Source organism: Beta vulgaris, chromosome 4, assembly GCF_026745355.1.
Source record: "Beta vulgaris subsp. vulgaris cultivar EL10 chromosome 4, EL10.2, whole genome shotgun sequence".
Taxonomy (NCBI): Eukaryota; Viridiplantae; Streptophyta; class Magnoliopsida; order Caryophyllales; family Amaranthaceae; genus Beta; species Beta vulgaris.
This window is the reverse complement of record NC_079205.1, coordinates 4,918,219-4,940,469: the sequence shown is the minus strand read 5'-3', so window position 1 is coordinate 4,940,469 and position 22,251 is coordinate 4,918,219. Positions and strand designations below refer to the sequence as shown.

Sequence of the window (22,251 nt, the reverse complement as noted above, 5' to 3'; positions counted from 1 at the left end):
ATGAACGCGGATCCAGCAGGTCTGGATCTGGATATGATCTCAGGACTCGAGATCTGTAGACTAGTTTAGAAAAGGGATAGATTCAGTATTTATCTAAAAAATCCTATGTGACTAACTTACAACAATTTCTCTAGCAATACTACCAGCTCTCTTCTCTTTTTCTCTCTCTTTATCCTCCCTCCACCTACCAGCAGCCACGAGGCTCATCACGAATCCGTCATACGGCTGTTGCATTACGATGGCCACCGCTTGACAGCTAGCCTCGAATGCCACTGCACAACCACCACTTGCTACCGCTAGCAGTCCATCCCACGACTCGTCAACCCGTTCTTTCTCTCTCATGACCACCAACTGCAACCCTAGTTTTTAATTGATTAGGTTTTCAATCTCTTCTCTCACCCTCTCCGCCTTCACACGTTATTTTTCTTATGGTTAGTTTTAGTTCAGTTTTCTCCTCTCTTTCTCTCTAGTTTTTAGTTGTAAACACTAGTTTTTATTCTTCATCATTAATTCATGAGTTCATTATTCTCATCTTTTTTCTTTCATTGATTTTTTTGATTATGCTTTTCTTTATAGACTTAGATTTCATTATTTATTTCATGATAGAGTAGTTTTTAATTCTCAAGTTTGGAAATCCATGTTTATATGATATGATTATTGATTGATATTTATTCATGGTTTGATTAGTTATTGATTTCTCTAATTGATTTATTTTTTTATTGTTAATCTTGCAATCTGATCAATTGTCTGATTAAAGATTGCTAATATCGAGTCATAGATCGAGAGATAGTACTCTTTAGAGGCTTAACTACAATTCGCAAATCTGATTATGTTGAGCGACCGTACTAGCATATGTTGATTTGAGAGCGTTAAGACCCGACCGTAGGATTAACTTGTGCTCTAGATATCTGATTAATTAAACTATTGATGATATTTTGATAGATTATAAGTATAAACATGGTGAACCATTATTGCCCTAGATCTTTTTACTTTGATTTTGTTTATTTATTAGTTTAGAACCTTAATTCACATATTTCTGATCTTATTTAGTTTTCCCATAATTTAGAAGCTAGATTAAAACGATCATCTTTCGGTGGATTCGACCCTACCTATCCTACTACATGTTAGAAGGTTTTGAAGAAATTATTATTGACAAGTGTATGACAACCTATCACCTAGCTACATGAGACTAAAGATAAATTTACATGCAACGTCCTAGTAAATTGGGATCGGGTAGGAAATTAAAACTAGTGTTTGACTTGGAATGTGTATAGTATGGATGCTTTTTTTCTAGGGGAATAATATGGATGCTCATGTTCCTTAATACTTCCTTCCTCTGTTACTTAATAGATGATATTATATTGACTTTTGACACTCTTTAACTTTGATCATATTTAATTATTATTTTGTAAAAAATGTCATTATCTTAATTGTTCTTGGGTTAATCACAATTCATGTTTTTAAAAATATTATTTCTTTCACTTTTACTATTAAATTATTGAAAATATTGGTAGTCAAAGTTGTATATCGACAAGTATGCCCAGTCAATATAAAAGAACGAAAAAACAATCTTGACCCTCTTAGGTTGTTCAAGAAGAATAAGAAAAACCTCTAAAACATAAAATAATGTAAGAATTGGATATAAGAATTCACTTGAAGGTATACTCAAAGAAGTACAAACATTAGATACAACGGAATTATAGAAAACTCATAGCCAAAAGCCAAAAAAGAGGGAAATAAAATTGATAATGAAAGCCGAAAAATATAAATAATGCTATAAATCAGAGAGTACACAAAGATGATGCATCATCCAAGCAACTCATTTTATAGTTACGTTGCTTGTTATATCTTCACTTCAGGTGTACAAACTCCAATCACGATGTTGGGATTTGAACAGACTAGTCCTTCACAGCAAGCATATATACCATTAAGAGCACATATATTGCCAGGACCTTGACATTCTGCTACTTCTTTGGCCCTGGGTGGCTCAGCTAAGAGTTGACGATTTCCAGCCAAGATTGGTACTGAAATAACCATGAACAACAATCATCATTCATCAATTTAGAATCAATTATAATAAAGATAATCATCCCATAACTTCATATATATAATATAACACCAACTACAACTGCAGTGCAACTCCATTAAGTGGGTGTATATAAAACACAGACTTTATGTTGGGAGTAGAGGAGGGAATACCAACTGTAATGTTGGTATGCCCAATGACATTAAAATCCTCCTACTCTACTCCCCAATTTTGGCTTATCACCATCGCCAAAAAAAATAAAAATTTAACACCATATTTGATAACATATACTTTTTCTATTTCTAAATAGTTGATATATATATTTGTCAGTGCATAACTTTAGCAATTAACATTACTAATATCTTACATGTAAAAATTATAAAAAAGTTGATATTTTAGAAGTATATATATCGAGACAAATCTAATAAGATCTCATGACTAAAGATGTCAATGGATAGGGTCTGGGTAGGATAAGTCTAGACCCTTACCCATATCCTAATTTTTGAATGTAGACACATACTCTAGCCATACCCATAGGGTAATTTTTTAGGACCGCCCTTACCCGTACCCGTAGGGTTCGATAAGGTATGGGTAGGGTATAGGGTTCATAATGGGTCCAATATAAACATGTATATATAATTGTTAAGCACAATTCAACATATAAAGCAGTTAATTGACACAAAAAATATCATATTACATAGGAATTATTTTTCCACATCCGAAAAGTCTAATACATCCATATATGAATAAAGAAAATAGTTTGGAGCGAGAGAGTGAGATATTGGTTAGATAAAACTGTAAGAGTGCAGGTAGGATAAGGGATTGAAGGTTTTATTTTGATTGAAAGAGTCTCTTATATCTATTATATATTATATATATATATATATATATATATATATATATATATATTTATTTATTTTGAATTAATATATATATTTTTAGTTTTAGATGGTCTACGGGTAGGGTGTGGATAGTTGGGGAGCGAACCCTTACCCTATCGTATCCAAAAGTATCAAGACCTATACCCTACCATTACCCATAGGATCCAAAAAATTAACACATATACCCTTCATTCCTTCAATTAGGGTAGGGTCTGGGCGGGTCCATTTAGGGTCTTGGTCCATTGTTATCTCTACCCATGACTATATTCTTCGACACGTAAAAATCACAAAACATGATCAAAGAAAAGTGTCTGAATAGTGCAAAAGTCAAAACATATCATCTATTTTCAAACGAATGAAGTATATTCTTATGTCATTGGGTGTACCCCAACATTATAGTTGGTGCTTCCCTATACACCCTTTTTATTTGTACAACTCTATCCCGAAACCATACTTTAGCGTACAAAAGAAAAAAAAATGAAATGCATATCTTAACAAGTGCGAAACACAATAAATAAAGGATGGGACTCGTGGGAAAAGAGGAGGAGCCAGACCTGAGGTGCTAAGTAGAAGAACTGCTAACATAATAGCCATAACAAACGTATGGAGCCTTGCCATTATGGTGTACTCCTATTATGTGATGGTAATTAGAGGATATGAAACTCCACTTTAAGCTTATACTATTGTTGATTTTGATGGTTGTTTCCACCAGGGAGTTGCTTCCATTTATAATGTTAGCCAAACGCACCCCATGAACAATAATCAAAATATATGAGCTGTACGTATGATGTAGTTTTCTCTTTGCAGGCATAATGGTGCAAGTGATACTCTGTCATTTTGATTATTGTTATGTACGCATAATGGTGCAAATAATACTGTGTGTCATTTTAATATACTAATTTTAGATAGCAGAAATCTTATTAGGAATACAGCAATTCCTAATTGATCAAAAATTTGATTAATTATTATGGATTGAGAGGCACGACTTTCGTTGTGGTTGCATACTTGCGGACATGTCTTTGCGTTGCTGGATTCATTAGTCATTTGAAGTTACACCGAAAACCAAAAAGTGGAAAAAGTTAAATGTTGGAACCCAAGAGAACACTCAAGAAGGGGGGTTGAATTGAGTGGTGAAATCTAATCGATTTTCGCAAAAATATCCTTTTGTGGCTCAGTGCCTGGCACTGTGTCAAACACTCATAAATCGCTGATTTGAGTTTTTGCGAATAATAAACTAAAAGATATTAGATTTGACAAGGAAACACAGGAATATAACGTGGTTCAATCTCACCTCTGAGATCTACGTCCACAAGAAACAAAACTCTTTATTTCTTTGAATCCTAAAATATCAAACTCTTGATACAATAAGATTCCCCTCACTACTAACTCTAGTAATGACTCCCAACACTTAACTCTAAGTGTTGACACTCTCTATAATGTTAAAGTTACAGAAAAAGAACGATCCTCAATGATGTGCTTCTTAGTCAAGCAAGTAGAGGACAATTACAATTGTGAAATAGTAACTTAAATTTGACTCGCTCAGTGCTATGCTTAGTGCCGGAGGAAATAGTTTTCAGCTTCTAATAAACTCGATTTTTCTCTCTGAAAACTTGAGATCTACAAGTGAATTACGAATCCCTTTTATGGAACATGGGTTGGACGAATATCCTTCCAAAGGATATCTTTCAATTCCTTAATTCAAGGGATTTAATTCTCTTTTAGAAAATCAATCTTTATCTTTTTCATCTTTATCTTTATTCTTAAAAAGATATGTTTTCCATAACAGATTTTCTTTTCAACTCAAAAAGATATTTTCCAAAATAAAATCTGATTTTATAAAACTTATTTTTAGAAAATTCCAGTTTTTATAAAATCTCTTTGAAAAACACGTTTTTAAACAAAATTATTGTATAAAAATATTTTTAACACGTTTTAAGAAAACTAGATTTCTGTAAAAATCATTTTTCTAAAATCCTTTTATTTTGTAAAACACATTTTTATAAAATCTTTTTCTAAAGCTTACGTTTTATCAAAATCTTTTATAAACACGGTTTTATAAAATCTTTTTCTAAAACTCGCTTTTATCAAAACCGGTTTTATAAAATCTTTTTTCTAAAACTCGTTTTTATCAAAAACGGTTTTATAAAATCTTTTTTCTAAAAACACGTTTTCCTTAATTCTTTTTATTTCTGATTTCGAAAACCTATTTCCTTTTTATATAGATATATAATTTTAATATAATTATTTTCTTTCTTAACTCAAGGAAAATAATAATTATACTAACTTTATATTTTTATATTTAGCACATAGCATATCACTAAGTTAGAGCATATTACATTTTAATCCAAAGTAACTATTCTAAGAAACTATAAACTTGGACTTCATTCTTGATTCTTCTTTTCTTCAAAGTCTTCGTTTATCAATTTTTGCTTCATGCATCTGTTGCAACTGTTACATACTTTCATGCTATAACATATTATATTAATTTTCATCATCAAAACATAACATGTGCATAAAACATAACATCCACACATGCAACTCCCTTAGAGGTGGGTGTCAAAACATCAAAAGCATGAAATACTTTAGTAAGCCACAACCCATAAGGAAAATAGAGCGAGGTGAGGGATAAATTTCGCATATGATGGAACATCAAATGAGGAAGGATAATGGGGTTTCCACGAATTAACAGCCAAAGCAGCACCTGATCCACAATTAAACACTCACCCTTATTCTCAACCCTGGGTAAAATTGTCTTTGTAATAAGGTTACGAAGCAGTTTGTGGTTGGCCGAAAGTAAAGAAGCCGAAAAAATCTGGGCTTGGGGCAAGGGTTGATCCGACAAGGTACGACTTATAGTCGCATTGTCAACGCCAAACACAAAAGGCCAAGTTTGGTAGGGTAGGTCCGAAAAGCCAGCAGATGGTACCTCTAACAATTGACCCAATTCTTGAACCGTAAGTGTAATAACAGTCTCATTCACAGTAGATGATAACACCAAATTCTTAGAAATCACCAAATTACTATAAAACTGTCTAACCTCATCCTCATAAATAGCATCATTATAGTTCAATAATCTTAACCAACCTTGATTCTCCAAAGATTCTTTCAAGAATTTAAATTCAGCCCTAGAAATCCATTCATCCTCATAAACGCGACCGGAAAGCACTTTGACTAGATTTAGAGACTTGGAACGGTGCTTACCAGTGGTGCCGGCGGTTTTTCGCTTTCGGGGTTGCGAGGTGGAAGGCGGTGTAGCAGCGGAACTTGACGGAACCGAATGTTGTGACCGGCGAGGAGAAGGAGGAGGGATTGATTTCGGCACAGATTGCTTGGCGGATCTTGTGGTGGGTTTTCGGACAAAGGGTTTTGTGGCCGGAGGTTTTGAAGCAAAAGTTTTGAAGCGATGTTTGGAGGTAGAGGGAGGAGGATTGTGGGTTTTTGGTGGAGAAGGAGGTGGTGACGGCTGTGGAGGCGGTGGAGGAGGAGACGGAGGAGGTGAAGGTTGTGGTGGAGGTGACGGAGGAGGTGTCGGAATTTTTAGAGGAGAGGACGGGGGTGTTGGGGTCGGTGAGGGAGTAGGTGGAGGGGAGTTTTTCTTGAGGAACCGTCGTCGAGCCACCATTTTTATTCCCATGTTTGAAAGCTTGAAGGTTAGAGGAGAGAGAAGGTGGAAAGATTTGTGTAGGGTTTGAAAAGTGGAAGAGGGGGAACCGGGTATTTTGGAATGGGGTTAATGTGTTTGGGGTTAGGTGGTGTAGGTTGGAGTCCACTAAGTCCTTCCGGGGGTGTTTGTTTAGGGGGATTAGGGGGTGAGAATGGGATATTATATCCCTATGGGTAGATATCCCATGTTTGTTTGAGTAGATATCTAAATTTCCATGTGAAGGGGAATGGGATTAAAACCCCTCTTATCCTACCAAAATAAGACATGGGGAGGGGCAGGTATTAGGGAGGGGGATTATTTTTGGTTATGTTAAGAGACAAATTTACCCTTCATTAAAATATACTTCACTAATATTGCTTGCTCTTCTTTTGTTATCCTTCATTAAAAAGGGTAAATTTGTAATTTAGCAATATATTCCCTACTTAATCCCACTAACATACCAAACAAGGGATTGGAATATATTTAATAAATTTCCACCTTCTAACTCCCATTCCTAATCCCATCCTCTAACCCCCAAACTCCCAATCCCTCATACCAAACGCCCCGTTCTAGTTCTAATGCCTTGCATAATTTTCTTAAAAATTTTGAAAAACAATTTTTTTAAAGTATTATAGTTTTATCAAAGCAACATCAATGGGAAGTTTCGAAAACACAATACTTTTGCAGGAGTTTCTCATGGAATTTTTAGAAGCAACTTAGGTGTCAGTTATCAGGACAGCATCAATAGCCCTTTTAGGAGTCTTGGATTACATCAAAACATCTGACTTAGTGTAGGTATAATCTTTCGAACTCATGAGCATGTAAAGGGATCAAATAAGCACATAAATCAACTAGGCACTAGAAATCAACCCCAAGGCTAATCTAAGTTTTTCAAATCTGTCACGAGCAAGTGGTCTAGTGAAAATATCAGCTATTTGGTCTTCGGTACAAATAAATTCAAGGGCTATGTTACCTTTTTCTACATGATCACGTAAAAAATGATATCTGATTTCTATATGCTTTGTACGTGAATGTTGAACAGGATTTTTTGAGATGTTTATGGCACTTGTATTGTCACACATAATGGGCACATTATCAATCATAACACCAAAATCTCGAAGTTGTTGTCTTACCCATAATACCTGTGCACAACAAGATGCGGCTGCAACATATTCAGCTTCTGCAGTGGAAAGAGCCACGGAATTTTGCTTTTTGGAAGCCCATGAGATTAAGCAAGGGCCTAAGAAGGTGGCTGTTCCAGAGGTACTTTTTCTATCTACTAAAAATCCCGCATAATCTGCGTCAGAAAAACCAATCAAGTCAAAGTTTCCTCCTTTAGGATATCATAGATATAAGTTATTAGTGCCTCTTAAGTATCTAAGTATTCGTTTGACAGCTTTGAAGTGAGATTCCTTTGGACATGATTGAAATCTGGCGCAGAGACATACACTGTGAAGAATGTCTGGTCGACTGGAAGTTAAATAAAGAAGAGATCCTATCATACCTCGGTAGATTGTTTCATCTACTTTCTTACCATTTTCGTCCAGATCTAATTTAAGTGCAGTAGGTACAGGTGTAGGATAAGTCTTTGAGTCTTCCCTACCATACTTCTTCAGTAGTTCCTTCACATATTTCTGTTGATGTATCATGATGCCATTATCCAGTTCCTTCACATATTTGTGCAGGGCTTTTTTATGGGAAGGTACTTACTATTCAGCTAAAGGGGGTTATGTGGCCTGGCAGGAGTTGTGTAATAGCAAAAGTAAAGGAGGCTTGGGGTTTAGAAACATCAACAACTGGAACAAAGCTTGTTTAGGCAAGCATGTGTGGGTTGTGGCAACCAAGAAAGACACAGTGTGGGTGAGATGGGTGCACTCAGTCTACATAAAGGATGCTGACTGGTGGGAGTACAATCCACCTACTGGCAGTAGTTGGTATTGGAGACGCATATGTGAGGTTAAAAATCTCATGAAGAGATATTATAGCAAACAGGAGGTTCAACAGATGAATAAGTTTGGGATTCAAGAAATGGTAGGAAAATTAGCTGAGGAAAGACAACATGTAACCTGGGATCAGTATGTCTGGAATAGACTCAGTGTGAAAAAGGTTTAAATTCATTAATTGGTTGGCTATGAGAAGAAGATTACATACATCAGATAAGGTTCAGATTTATGACCCAAATGCCCCTACTGACTGCTGGATATGCTGTGATGCCACTGAAACAGAAGAACATCTGATGTTTTCATGTTATTATAGCAGAGAGCTGCTCAGAAAAATCAAGAACTGGATTAATATAGAGTCTACATGTGATGACCTGCATAGACTGGTGAGATGGATATATAGTAGCAGGAAGTCAAGATTCCAGAAGGCTGCGTATGGTGCTGCTATTGCTGGTGTTGTGTATGGTGTATGGAAAGCAAGAAATGACAGCAAATGGAACCAAAGAGTCCCCAGTATCCAACACATGGAGTCATGGATAAAAGAGAATGTCAGAAGAAGAATTTTCCTTGTCATGCCTAGGAAGATTTCTAGAAATGATAGAAACTGGTTCTATTCACTGTAATGTGATGTTTGAGTGTATAGAATGTGTTTAGCCTTGCTAGGGAGGAGGGGTCCAACCTAGTTGGTTTGTTCCTTCCTAGTTTATGGCTTTGGTTGTAATTGTTTTGGGTGTTATAATATGATTATTACTTAGCAAAAAAAAAAAAAAAAAAAAAAAAAACCTAGGAAGAAACTTAATTCTCCCATTATAGACATTTCAAATTCACTTTTCATTAGTTCAGCAAAATAATGACATAATAATTCTGTAGTTGCTCCAAAAATAATATCATCAACATAAATTTGAACAACTAGCAATTCTTCCCCCTTACTTTTCTGAAACAATGTCCTATCTACTGAACCTCGTTTAAAACCATTTTCCATTATAAAGATAGATAGGCGTTCATACCAAGCTCTAGGAGCTTGCTTTAAACCATAAAGTGCCTTATCCAGTTTATAAACATGATTAGGAAAATTTTGATCAATAAAGCCAGAAGGTTGTTCAATACACTGTTTCCTTTAAGTACCCGTTTAAGAATGCAGTTTTGACATCCATTTGAAAAAGTTTAATATTTTTGAAAGCTGCAAAGGATATCAAAATGCGAATAGCTTTTAAGCGGGCTACAGGGGCAAAGGTCTCATCTAATCAATTCCCTCTTGTTGGTAAACCTTGGCACACTAGTCGGGCTTTATTTCGAACAATCATCCCACTATCATCCAGTTTGTTTCTAAAAACCCATTTAGTTCCAATTACTGATTGATGAGTGGGACGAGGTTCTAAATGCCAAACTTTGTTTCTTTTGAATTGATTCAACTCATCCTGCATAGCCAAAATCCAATCAGGGTCAGTCAATGCAATTTTATAATTAGACGGTTCTATTTCAGATATAAAAGCATTGAAAGCACAAAAGTTATGAAGAGATGAGCGAGTTTGAACTCCCTTTGATATGTCTGTGAGTATTAGGTCAGTAGGATGTGATCCTTGGTGTTTCCACTTCTTCGGAGTGAAAATTGCGTTCTGTGGCTCAGTGCCATGCTCTGAGTGTTCACTGTTGTTTTCGTTTCCTTCAGCTTCTGTTGGTTCTGCCAACACTTCTTCTTCAACAGTTTCAGTTACCTCTTCTGCATCCTTTTCACGTTCGTCGCAGTTGTTTTGTTCTTCAGACTGTGCCATGCTCTGAGCCTCAGAACTTGTTTCAGGTTGTTCTCATCATGCGTTTGTCTCGTGACTCTCTAATCAGTCCAATAGAGAAGTCTTCGTCATCCTACCTGCACATCTTGTAAGCTTTTATCAGATTCATCAAATATGACATGGACACTCTCCTCCATACGCATTGTTTTTTGTTGTAACTTTATATGCTTTGCTATGAGGAGAGTAACCAATGAACACTGCTTCATCACTTCTTGGATCAAACTTACCCAAATTATCCTTGCCATTGTTGTGAACATAACAAGTACATCCAAAAATCTTAAGTGAGAGATATTTGGTTTCCTACCTTTGATGAGTTCATATGGAGTTTTATTCAAGATGGATCGTACTTTAGTTCTGTTATATATATAGCATGCAGTACTTACTGCCTCGGCCCAAAAGCTTCTAGAGCCACTATGTAGAAGCATGGTTCGAGACATGTCTTCTAAAGTACGATTCATCCTTTCTACAACTCCATTCTATTGTGGTGTTCTTGGTGCAGAGAAATTATGATCAATTCCATTGTCATTGCAAATTTTCGAAATCTGTATTTTCAAACTCAGTGCCATGATCAGTACGGACAGACGCAATTTACAATTTGTTTGATTTTGAACTTTTCGAATATGAACAAGAAAAACATCAAATGTTTCATCTTTCCCACCAATGAATAATGTCCAAACAAATCTAGAGAAATCATCAACAAGTACCAACACATATTTGCTACCACCTCTACTCCTTACACGCATTGGGCCACAAAGATCCATGTGAATTAGTTCCAAGGGTTTAGAGGTGCTAACAAATGTTTTGACTTAAAAGATGATCGAACATGTTTGCATCTAGCACATGCATTACAAATTGTTTCCCAATCAAAGTTTATGGATGGTAAACCATCTACTAAATCCATTTTTCTCAATTTTTAAGCAGTCTAGAGCTAACATGTCCAAGTCTTTTATGCCAAAGTAGTGGATTATCTTGTAGGGCACTCATGCATGAAATTTTCTCATTAGGTAAGGTATCTAGACAGATTATATATACATTATTTAATCTCTTACCTTCCAATATTACTTCCCTAGTTTTCATATTCAAGATTTGGCACAAATTTGCCTGAAATTCAACAACATTACCTTTATCACACAGTTGTGATATACTTAACAAGTTGTGTTTCAGTCCATTTACCAACATAACATTCTCGATGGAGTGTGTTAGAGATTTGCCGACTTGCCTATTCCAATGATCTCTCCCTTTTTGTTGTCGCCAAATGTAACACACCCTCCATTGTGGGCTACTAGTGAGAGGAATTGTGTTTGTCACCAGTCATATGTCTTGAGCAACCACTGTCGAGATACCATAGGTTGCTTCCTCTCACGTTTACCTGCACAGATCTTTTAGTTTTAGGAACCCATATTTGCTTGGGTCCCTTTTTCTTACGTTGAGCATCTAGAATGTCTTTCCTAACACAGATTTGAGTAACATGTTTGATGTTCTTTGCAATTCGATTTTTCTTTTTGTTACAGTCGTCAATTAGGTGACCATTGTTACCACAAAATTGCAAATTAGATATTCAGGAAGGCCCACGTATTTTCTCTTTCGAAAGTCTCTTTCGAAGGTTCTGGCATTGAGCCTGGCACTGGGTTGCTGGTCAGAATATCCTAATCCTGTTTTGTTCATGTTGTTTGTGGTGCAAGTTAAGTAATTTCATGCATCTTAAAGCAATAGAAAGTTGTGATTCCAAATATTCAACTGAGGTATTCAAATCACTACTTCTTTTTCGGGAAATCTCTAAGTCCTTTTTAACTTTATCCAATTCTTCTCTTATCTTTTCATCACTAGGTAACGTGAGTGGAACAATTTCATTGTTGTCTTGAGTTCTTAAGTTCATTCAACTCGTGATTTAAATTTTCAATTTGTTCCTCAAGACTAGATTTTTCAGCTTCGAACTCAGTGACTGGCACTGAGCTATTTACGAGATTATCAACTAGAGTCTTTTCTTGTTTTAGTGTGTTTATCTCTAAGTCTTTCTCGTCAATCCTTTTCATCAGAGTTTTTTTTCTTTAAGTAATTCCTTATATTCTGTTTCTAATCCAATTTTTAGCCTGGTCAAAAATTTTATTTCCCTTTTCATGCTATCAAAATTATCATTCATGTTTTGACAATCATCAATTACGTTTTCAAGCAATGTGACAAGCTTACTTTTGGAAAGAAGATGAATTGAAGGTTTTAAAGAAGTTAGACTTACCTCACTGTCTTCTTCCTCTTCAAGAGGGTTCGAACTTTTAGCCATCAAGCATAGATGTGAGTCGTTAAGGCTCAGTGCCGTCCTCAGTGCTATGCTCAGTGCCGGAGGAAATAGTTTTCAGCTTTTAATAAACTCGATTTTTCTCTCTGAAAACTTGAGATCTAAAAGTGAATTATGAATCACTTTTATAGAACATGGGTTGGACGAATATCCTTCCAAAGGATATATTTCAATTCCTTAATTCAAGGGATTTAATTCTCTTTTAGAAATTAATCTTTATCTTTTTCATCTTTATCTTTATTCTTAAAGATATGTTTTCATAACAGATTTCTTTCAACTCAAAAATATTTTCCAAATAAAATCTGATTTTATAAACTATTTTAGAAAATTCCAGTTTTTATAAAATCTCTTGAAAAACACGTTTTAGAAACACGTTTTAAACAAATTATTTTATAAAAATATTTTTAACACGTTTTAAGAAAACTAGATATCTGTAAAAATCTTTTTTCTAAAATCCTTTTATTTTGTAAAACACGTTTTTATAAATTTTTTTTCTAAAGCTTACGTTTTATCAAAATCTTTTATAAACACGGTTTTATTAAGTCTTTTTCTAAAACTCGCTTTTATCAAAACCGGTTTTATAAAATCTTTTTTCTAAAAATCGTTTTTATCAAAAACGGTTTTATAAAATCTTTTTTCTAAAAACACGTTTTCCTTAATTCTTTTTATTTCTGATTTCGAAAACCTATTTCCTTTTTATATAGATATATAATTTTAATATAATTATTTTCTTTCTTAACTCAAGTAAAATAATAATTATACTAACTTTGTATTTTTATATTTAGCACATAGCATATCACTAAGTTAGAGCATATTACATTTTAATCCAAAGTAACTATTCTAAGAAACTATAAACTTGGACTTCATTCTTGATTCTTCTTTTCTTCAAAGTCTTCGTTTATCAATTTCTTGCTTCATGCATCTGTTGCAACTGTTACATACTTTCATGCTATAACATATTATATTAATTTTCATCATCAAAACATAACATGTGCATAAAACATAACATGTACATGCACAACATTAGATATAAAGAAAAATACACACATATGGTTGGATAGAAAATTAATGTTTTGTTTTTGGTGCTAAGTACTAACCTTATTGTTTTGTTTTGATGCTACACACATAAGAGTGATGAAAATTATATGTTGTGCATGTACATGTTATTTTTGTTTGAAAAATACATACTTTCATGCTACACACATAAGAGTTAACATTATTGTTTTTTTGGTGCTAAGTACTAACCTTATTGTGGAAGAGTGATAAAACGCTTATCATGAGCGGTAGTATGAACTACTCACAACCATATATTATTTAAAAAAAGTTGAAAATATTAAAATAAGTAAGTTTGGTATCCTTGAAAAAAAAGTGAGTTTGGTATTTTAATAAGAAATAAGTGGTAAAGGTAGGTTTGTATCCCAATAATAAATGTGACACCTCTGTCAACTCACAGATTTATATTCATAAAATATTATTGGAAGCATTAAAATAATATTAAGTCAAAAAGTAATACTGATAATTTTTCCCCAAAAAGTACAATGAAGAATCCATTTTTGTGTATTTGAAACACTGTTTATTGTTAAATCATCCCTATTTGTGTGTATGAAATCCATGTTTTTGTTAACTCAATCTCTGTTTGTGAAAAGTTAAACATGTGATCTCTGCCATAAAGCAAAAGGTTTGATTGATTTGTGTGTCCCATTCAACTTTTCCCCACAAAAGTACAATTGATTATTGATAAGAATCCTTGTTTGTGTATTTCAAATCCTGATTATTGTTAAATCAACACCTGTTTATATGTTTGAAATCCATATTTTTGTTAACTCGACCCCTGTTTTTTTTGTTGGGTAAATGGAGGAATATATTGAAGCTAAGAGAGTTTAACGGAGATCAAGTAGTAACGGTAGCTGGGCTTATATGCCCTATATTACAACACCGACATAGTTGTTCGAAATTTATATCTAAGGCAGCAACATTACATTCCTCCCATATGGGGGTTTTGCCAAATAGCTGAAAATATTAACCTCAATGCTATCCTTCCGACTTGTCTTTGCTAGAGCATCTGCTTCCTTGACTTGCTCCCGTTCAGTCTGATCTCTTCACCCATCCCTCTTCCACTGACGCCCTGCACGTGGATGCGGTATTAACATATTTATCTCGTATCTCGGTATTGCCACAAATGTTGTCCACAAAAATCAAAGAGTCTGATAGGATGATGCAATCTCTCCACTGTCTCATTTTGGCCCATATCATTGCCTCTTTTATGGCTAGCATCTCGGCCATGGTTGGATCATTTTCCACCAGGTTTCCAGAGAATCCTTCAATCCATACACCTGAACAATTTTCACAGATGACTTTCATACCTGCATTAAGGGATTTTTGGTAGAAAGATGCATCTACCAATAGTAAAAGAAGGAAATGCATCTACCCCTGTTTGTGTATCCAATTTTCCCTTTCCATTTCCTAATATCATATGTACTTCATTTAATTGTTAAATTACCACTTTACACCTTTTTTGATTGTTAAATTACCCATTTACCCTATGAGTGGTTTGAGGTTGCCACTCATGATGAGCATTTTATCACTGCTCCCTCATTGTGAGATAGAAGGTTATGTTATGTTATATATATTGTATTATACCGCTTCTGTTCTTTTCCTATTGCAACAATGGTCTTGGGCACGGTTTTTAAGGAAGTAAAAAAGGTTGCTAGTTTAGCATAAAGGCACCTCTTTAATTAACTAGAGTATGAGACTGATAAAATTTAATATAGTAAAAACAACTTTATAAGACAAAGTGAGTTATTAATGATGGTTTTAGTAAGATAATAAGTTAAGGGCTAATGTTATTTTTTTTACCAAACTAAATAGAATTGTTCTAATAGATGTGAAACTAGCCAAAATCATAATTATTACAATAGAAAAAGAAGGTAGAAACTATTATACAAATTTATTAATTATTATTGAAATGAAAATCTTGTTCTGTTGAGATTATCATGTTAGTATGCTGGCATATTCTATCAATAAATTTACCTTCAAAAATTAAAAAAGTTGAAAGTTTGTAACTAAACATTGTATATAAAAGGGATTTTTGTCACAAACCACCTTATAAAACATAAATTTTGTGAAAAATCACCTTATATAATTTTCTTTGCGAAAACAAATTAAACCCTAAATATTTTTTCTTTGAGAAACCACCTTATGCTGGATTTCAATCATTAACCTAATAAGTTTCCGGTATTGACCATGTCATATGCAAGTCACATAGCTTTCATAGACCCCAAAAACCTATTCTTTTTACCATTTTTCCTTTTGTTTCATGACTTCATCCCCTTCCCCAAAAAGAACCCATGTTTCTCTCTTTTCTGTGTGCACACCCCAAAACTTCCACGAATCACTTTTGCTTCATGACTAAATTTAGAGTTTCTCAAATTTTCTCTCTCTTCAAGTAGGGGTGAATGTTATTCGAATAAAATCCAAAATTCAATCCAATCCAATCCGAATTAGTAATTCGGATCAGATTTAAAATGTGTTCGGATTGTGTTCAGATTCAGATTTTTTAAAAAATTAAATTTTAATATCGGATCGGATTGAGGGTAACTGAATTGTAATATGCCTTGTATTACGTATCTGGATTGGGGTTAAGTGCTTAACTATTTTTTTTTTTTAAAAAGCCTAGTACATGACCCAATAGACACAACAATTCAACCCTTCCCCTAAAATCGTAACTACACTTAATTCCTCATTTCATAAATATACTAGGCTGCTATTGTGCTTAATTTATTTCATCAAAAAACTAGATTTTTAGAAAGTCGGATTTTCGAATTGGATCCAATCTAGAGTATAAAAATTCGGATTGGATTTGATTGGATTCAAACTCTAATTGATTTGGATTCAGACAAAAAATTGAAATCCAAATTTTTTTCGGGTTGAATTTGATTACGCCCTAATCCAAACCGTATACGGCACTTTCACTCCTATCTTCATGCATTACCCTCCAATGGCCTCCCACCTCTCTTTTCGTCCAACTTGAGTCAGGTAGAGTGACGTTTTGAGTTTTGATAAGTGGTTTTTAATGCCCAAGTCCGCCACATCTTGCACATTTGTTGCTTATTTTTGCTTTTTTACCAACTCCATGAGATTAATAATAGAACTGCAGTAGAATTTATGGGAGTTATAACCTCTACATCACAGGAGAGAGATATATAGGAGGTGAAGGGGATAAAACATAGTGGGAAAAAGGAAAGAAAAGTTGGGCTTTTGGGGTCTATTAAAGTCATGTGCCTTGCACATGACATGGTCAACGTCGGAAACTTGGGTCAATAATCGAAACCCGACATAAGGTGGTTTCTCGCAAAATTAATTTCGTTTAAGGTTTGTTTTCACAATATATATATATATATATATATATATATATATATATATATATATATATATATATATATATATATATGCTGTGACTTCTCACAAATTTTTTGTTTTATTAGGCGGTTTTTGACAAAAAGTCCTATATAAATAAAGGGTGTAGAATTTATCAAAACGCCCAATGAACCCCAAAAACATTAAGTCGATAATGGTGTGTGTTTATAGATTTACAATTTTTGACTGTTATTATATATTTTTATTTATTAGTACAATATACTCCCTCCGTTTCATCTTAATCTACACACTTTGACATTTTACACTATTCACAAATTACACTTTGACTCTCGTTTGTGATTTATATGTTAATAAAAACATAGTCATGTGGGATCTTGTTAGATTCGTCTAAGTATGTATTTTATTAATATGTACTTTTTATAATTTTTACAAATACAAAACTAAAGATATATGTCTTCAAAGTTTTACATTGACATGTGTGAAAAGTGTAAGTGTGTAGATAAAAATGATACGGAGGGAGTATATGATAAAAAATTAATGTGTTAAAATTTTACTTTCAGGCAAATCAAATAACATGATTCACCATAGTATGAGGATTTTGGGTTGCCCCAGAAATTGAAAAACAATAGTGGCAGGAAAGGTACTGTAAACAGTCAAATGGTGGATCAGAACAGGATTCGACAACTTCATCATGCCACACGAACCATGAAAATAAGAATTATCTACTATATACTAATCAATTATCGTAATAACCAATTTAATAGTAGTATTTATAATTTATGTTCCTCCTTTGCAGGAATTCTGTAAATCGAATAAAATCCAACGACGTGAGTCCAACATACATTGGTTGTGTTGTGTGTCAGTGTGTGTGCCAGATTGGATTGAGTTATTTTTAGTAAAACTGGACGACATGTATATTATACAGCAAAACCAGTTATGAATCATAGGGTTCTAGCATTATATAAACCCCAATCCTTTAGCTAGTGAGGAGCAACCTCAGCAGTACAATCAAATATATCGCTAGGCACCAAATTAGATATAAGCAAATGGCAAAGTTGAGTAACAACTTGTTTGTCATGACAATTTTGTTCGCATTTGTGGCTATTACAGTATCAGGTTTGTTTTGAATGTCAACAAATACAATATACAATATACTGTCAAATATTAAAAATCCATCCAATGTTTCTTACTAATGTTTTTGTTTTTGGCTCATGTGTTATTTACAGCTTATGAATCATATGCTGAGCAACCAGCGTACGAGCAGCCAACGTACGAGCAACCAGCATATGAGCAACCCGCATATATATACCCGCCGGCGACAGAACCACAGCCACCACAGACAAATCCTACGTGCAGGAACATAACTGAACTTTGTACCAGTTACGGAGATTATAGTTGTTGTGATGGATTTACGTGCACTGGTTGGAAAGAAAAACTTCCTGGTGGTGCTGGAGTATGCACGCCTCTAGGTGAGGAGCCACGTCCACCAAAAGAAAAGTGTCAAAAAACTCATCAACTCTGTCAGCCATATGGTCCGTACATTTGCTGTCCTGGAGAGCTTTGCGTTCATCCTCGAAAACTTCCTCCTGCTGCTGGTCTTGACCCTGAACAAGCTAAGCTTCCTCCTGGTGTTGGTGTATGTGAGCCCATTAAACTTTGAGACTACTCTTAAATATGGTTCATGGGAAAACAACATTTTTTTAATGCCTTAATCTTATCATATTTGTATTCGTAATCTACTTATGATTTAAGTTCGTCCTTCGTTGCCTTTTATATAATTTTCAAGCTAAGGTTCGTTGTATCTTTTTAAGATTTATAAATTGAGAATCTGAGTTTCTTTATTACTGATTGTAAGACGATGATTGATTGCAAGACTACGTCAGTGTTCTCACCATGAGGAATATAAACACATCCACAACCTAATTAAGGATACATGAAGAATTACGTAATGACGGCTTAACTTCTCATTAATCAATTGGCACAATATACATGTTACAAACTTCCCTCAACCTAGAAAACAAGATAACCTAGATATTTTAGGGAAATAACATAAAAGAAGATAATTACATAAATCAAGGATATTCACAGAATATTTCCATATAATTATCCTAATACCCCCCTCAAGTTGGAGCATGAGGATCAAGAATGCCCAACTTGGAACGTAACACGTCAAACTGAGTTTTGCCAAGTGCCTTTGTAAATATGTCAGCCAACTGAGAAGATGTAGAAATATGAGCCGGAGAAATACCTTCATTAATCGCATCACGCACAAAATGACAATCCACCTCAATATGTTTAGTGCGTTCATGAAACACAGGGTTCTTTGCTATATGCAAAGCAGATGGACTATCACAAAACAAAGGAATAGTCTTTGGATGATTCACACCCAAACTCAACAGCAAAGCCTTTAGCCATTTCAACTCACAAGTGACCGCAACCATAGACCTGTATTCGGCCTCCGCCGAAGGACGAGAAATTGTATGTTGTTTCTTGGTCTTCAAAGAAATAGAGGAATACCCCAAAAAAGAGCCAACCGGTAAGAGACCGTCGAGTAATAGGGCAAGTGGCCCAATCTGAATAACACCACCACTGCAGAGTTAAATCACAATCGGCACTCAACAAAATACCCTGACCCGGAGTACCCTTCAAATACTGGACCACTCTCAAAGCAGCCTCCCAATGTTCAGTTCGCGGTTCCTGCATAAACGGAGACAAAATATGTATGGAGTAGGCTAAATTCGGCCTAGTCACTCCAAGATAAATCAGACGACCAACTAACCGACGATATGATTCCGGATCAGTGAGAAGCTCCCCGTCAGCCAAGCCAAGCTTATGATTTTTTTCAACAGGGAAACCACTTGGCTTGGCTCCTAATAACCCAGCCTCAAAAATCATGTTTAAGGTATACTTCCTTTGACACAAAAACAAACCGGCAGGACTACGAGCGACTTTGATGCCCAAAAAATACTTCAAAGGACCTAAGTCCTTCATCTTAAAACAGTCACTAAGATAAGCTTTGAAAGCACACAATGCAGCGGAATCATTCCCAGAGATAATAAGATCATCGACATATACTAAGACATTAATCTGGAGTTGTGCCTTAGTAAATGTAAAAAGAGAATAATCAGAGTAAGATTGGAGAAAACCATACTCTTTCAAAGCTGTTACTAGCTTTGCAAACCAACATCTGGGAGCCTGTTTGAGACCGTACAATGACTTACGCAATCTGCACACCAATGAAGAATCCGAGGCTTCAAACCCGGGGGGCAACTTCATATATACTTCTTCATCAAGATCACCATGTAAGAAGGCATTATGAACGTCTATTTGATGAAGCTCCCAATTCTTGGAGGCAGCAATGGCCAAAAAAGTCCGAACTGTTGTCATTTTTGCCACCGGAGCAAATGTTTCATTGTAGTCAATGCCTTCTTGTTGATGATTTCCGAGAACCACAAGACGGGATTTGAGCCGTTCAACCTCACCATTTGACAAATATTTGGTCTTGTAGACCCACTGACTACCAAGCTCTTTTACCGGGAGGAAGTGGTTCCAAAGTCCATGTACCATTAGCCTCTAGAGCCTGAATTTCATCATGCATAGATTTCTGCCAACCAACATTCTTCCTCGCTTCTTTAAAAGATTTTGGATCAGTTCCATTAACAATGGCGGCAATAAAATTTCGATAATTAACAGAAATATTGTCACAATGAATATAATGTGCTAAGGGATACAGAGAACCTGAAGGATGATCAGAGGACGGAGCCGGAAGAGAGGAAGACTGACTATTAGCAAACACCGTATGGGTAACATGATTACGAAGCATGACAGACGGAAACTTTTTACGGAAGCCAAGGCCCATGGCCTCAATGGACGAATCTACATCAGCAGCCACAATAGGTGGCGGGTCAGTGCTGTCCGAGCCAGCGTGCGGGGCAGACGTAGCAGGGATGCGCTACGTTGGGGGAACAGTATAGTGTTGGCTGGCTCAGACGCGGCGGCAACTGGCTGGCCGCTGGGTTGCTGCTGCCGTGTGGGGTCGGCCGTACCCCTTGCGTGACCACTTACACCCTCATCACTCACACTCCCTGGCCCCGAAACATCACAATCATCGTTACAAGCACCAAAGTCCAAAAAATCCTCATGAACATCCACACGGTCAACAATATTAGGAGCAATATGCACATCCTCCGGACAAGCAAACGGAAAAACATCCTCCATGAACTTAACATCACGAGACACAAAAAACTCTTTGGAATCAAGATCATACAAATTCCACCCCTTTTTCCCAAAAGGATACCCCATGAACACACATTTTCGACTTTTGCTAGCAAATTTATCACCTTTGGTCTTTTGGTTGTGAGCAAAACAAAGGCATCCAAAGGTACGAAGGGCATCAAAGGCGGACGGTTTATGAAAGAGAATTTCGAAAGGTGTTTTGTTGTGGAGGATAGGTATAGGAGTGCGGTTGATTAAATTGGCTGCGGCAAGTACACACACCCCCCAAACATAGATAGGAAATTGAGCTTGAAATCGTAAGGCTTTCCCCACACTCAAAATGTGTCTGTGTTTTCGCTCGACCTTCCCATTTTGTTGTGGAGTACCCACACAAGAGGTTTGAAAAATAATATCCATGGCCTTAAAATAATCAAGCAAGCATTTAAATTCGGTACCATTATCACATTGAACAATCTTAACAGTTTGAGAAAATTGCCTATCAACCGTAGCAAAAAAGGTCAAAAACACCGAAAAAACTTCTGATTTATCAAGTAACAAATAGATCCACACAGCTCTAGAAAAATTATCCACAATTGTCAAAAAATAACGAGCCCCACAAGAAGACTCATGTCTGTAAGGCCCCCACAAATCACAATGTATCTTTTCAAAAATTCTAGAACATTTATTTTCACTCAAAGGAAAACTATCTCGATGATGCTTAGCACGAAAACATACTTCAAATCCTTTCTCTAGACGACCCTTAGTACTACCAACATGGGGAAGCAACTTAACTACTTTCTCGGAAGGATGACCAAGACGCCTATGCCAAAGCTCCAAGGTTGAAGTAGCTTCAATTGCAGACACCACCTCGGGTTTACTAAAATAGTACAATCCATCCCTCCTAGTGCCCGTTCCAATCAGCGCCTTCGTTTGGTCCTGTATAACACACATATGAAAATCAAATGTGACAATAGTGTATAAATTATCATTAAGTTGCGAGATGGAAAGTAAGTTGCAACTCATATTAGGTACATAGAGAACATGATGAAGAGTAATCGAATCAGACAAATAAACCGACCCCTCCAC

General features: G+C 35.5%; 3 protein-coding genes across 3 annotated transcripts; 2 read left to right on the top strand and 1 right to left on the bottom strand.

Moving 5' to 3' along the window:
* Positions 1-5,489: 5,489 nt before the first annotated feature.
* On the bottom strand, positions 5,490-6,529 carry LOC125496431 (uncharacterized). The gene is made up of 2 exons (XM_048641877.1): positions 5,755-6,529; positions 5,490-5,608 (listed from the first exon to the last, which is right to left on the bottom strand). The coding sequence occupies exons 1-2, from the start codon at positions 6,527-6,529 to the stop codon at positions 5,490-5,492; spliced, it is 894 nt and encodes a 297-aa protein (XP_048497834.1).
* Positions 6,530-8,681: 2,152 nt separating this feature from the next.
* On the top strand, positions 8,682-9,113 carry LOC125496430 (uncharacterized). Its single transcript, XM_048641876.1, has one exon. The coding sequence runs from the start codon at positions 8,682-8,684 to the stop codon at positions 9,111-9,113; it is 432 nt and encodes a 143-aa protein (XP_048497833.1).
* An 8,809-nt stretch (positions 9,114-17,922) lies between these two features.
* LOC104907033 (uncharacterized) lies at positions 17,923-18,728 on the top strand. The gene is made up of 2 exons (XM_010695881.2): positions 17,923-18,066; positions 18,177-18,728. Exons 1-2 carry the CDS (start codon positions 17,997-17,999, stop codon positions 18,608-18,610), a joined length of 504 nt encoding a protein of 167 aa, XP_010694183.2. The 5' UTR covers positions 17,923-17,996; the 3' UTR covers positions 18,611-18,728.
* The last annotated feature ends 3,523 nt before the right edge of the window (positions 18,729-22,251 follow it).

Coding starts and splice junctions, on each gene's coding strand:
- LOC104907033 (XM_010695881.2), top strand. CDS start 17,997: ATGGCAAAGTTGAGTAACAACTTGTTTGTCATGACAATTTTGTTCGCA. Junction 18,067..18,176: donor TGTGGCTATTACAGTATCAG/GTTTGTTTTGAA, acceptor TGTTATTTACAG/CTTATGAATCATATGCTGAG.
- LOC125496430 (XM_048641876.1), top strand. CDS start 8,682: ATGAGAAGAAGATTACATACATCAGATAAGGTTCAGATTTATGACCCA.
- LOC125496431 (XM_048641877.1), bottom strand. CDS start 6,529: ATGGTGGCTCGACGACGGTTCCTCAAGAAAAACTCCCCTCCACCTACT. Junction 5,609..5,754: donor TGACAATGCGACTATAAGTC/GTACCTTGTCGG, acceptor ATTGTGGATCAG/GTGCTGCTTTGGCTGTTAAT.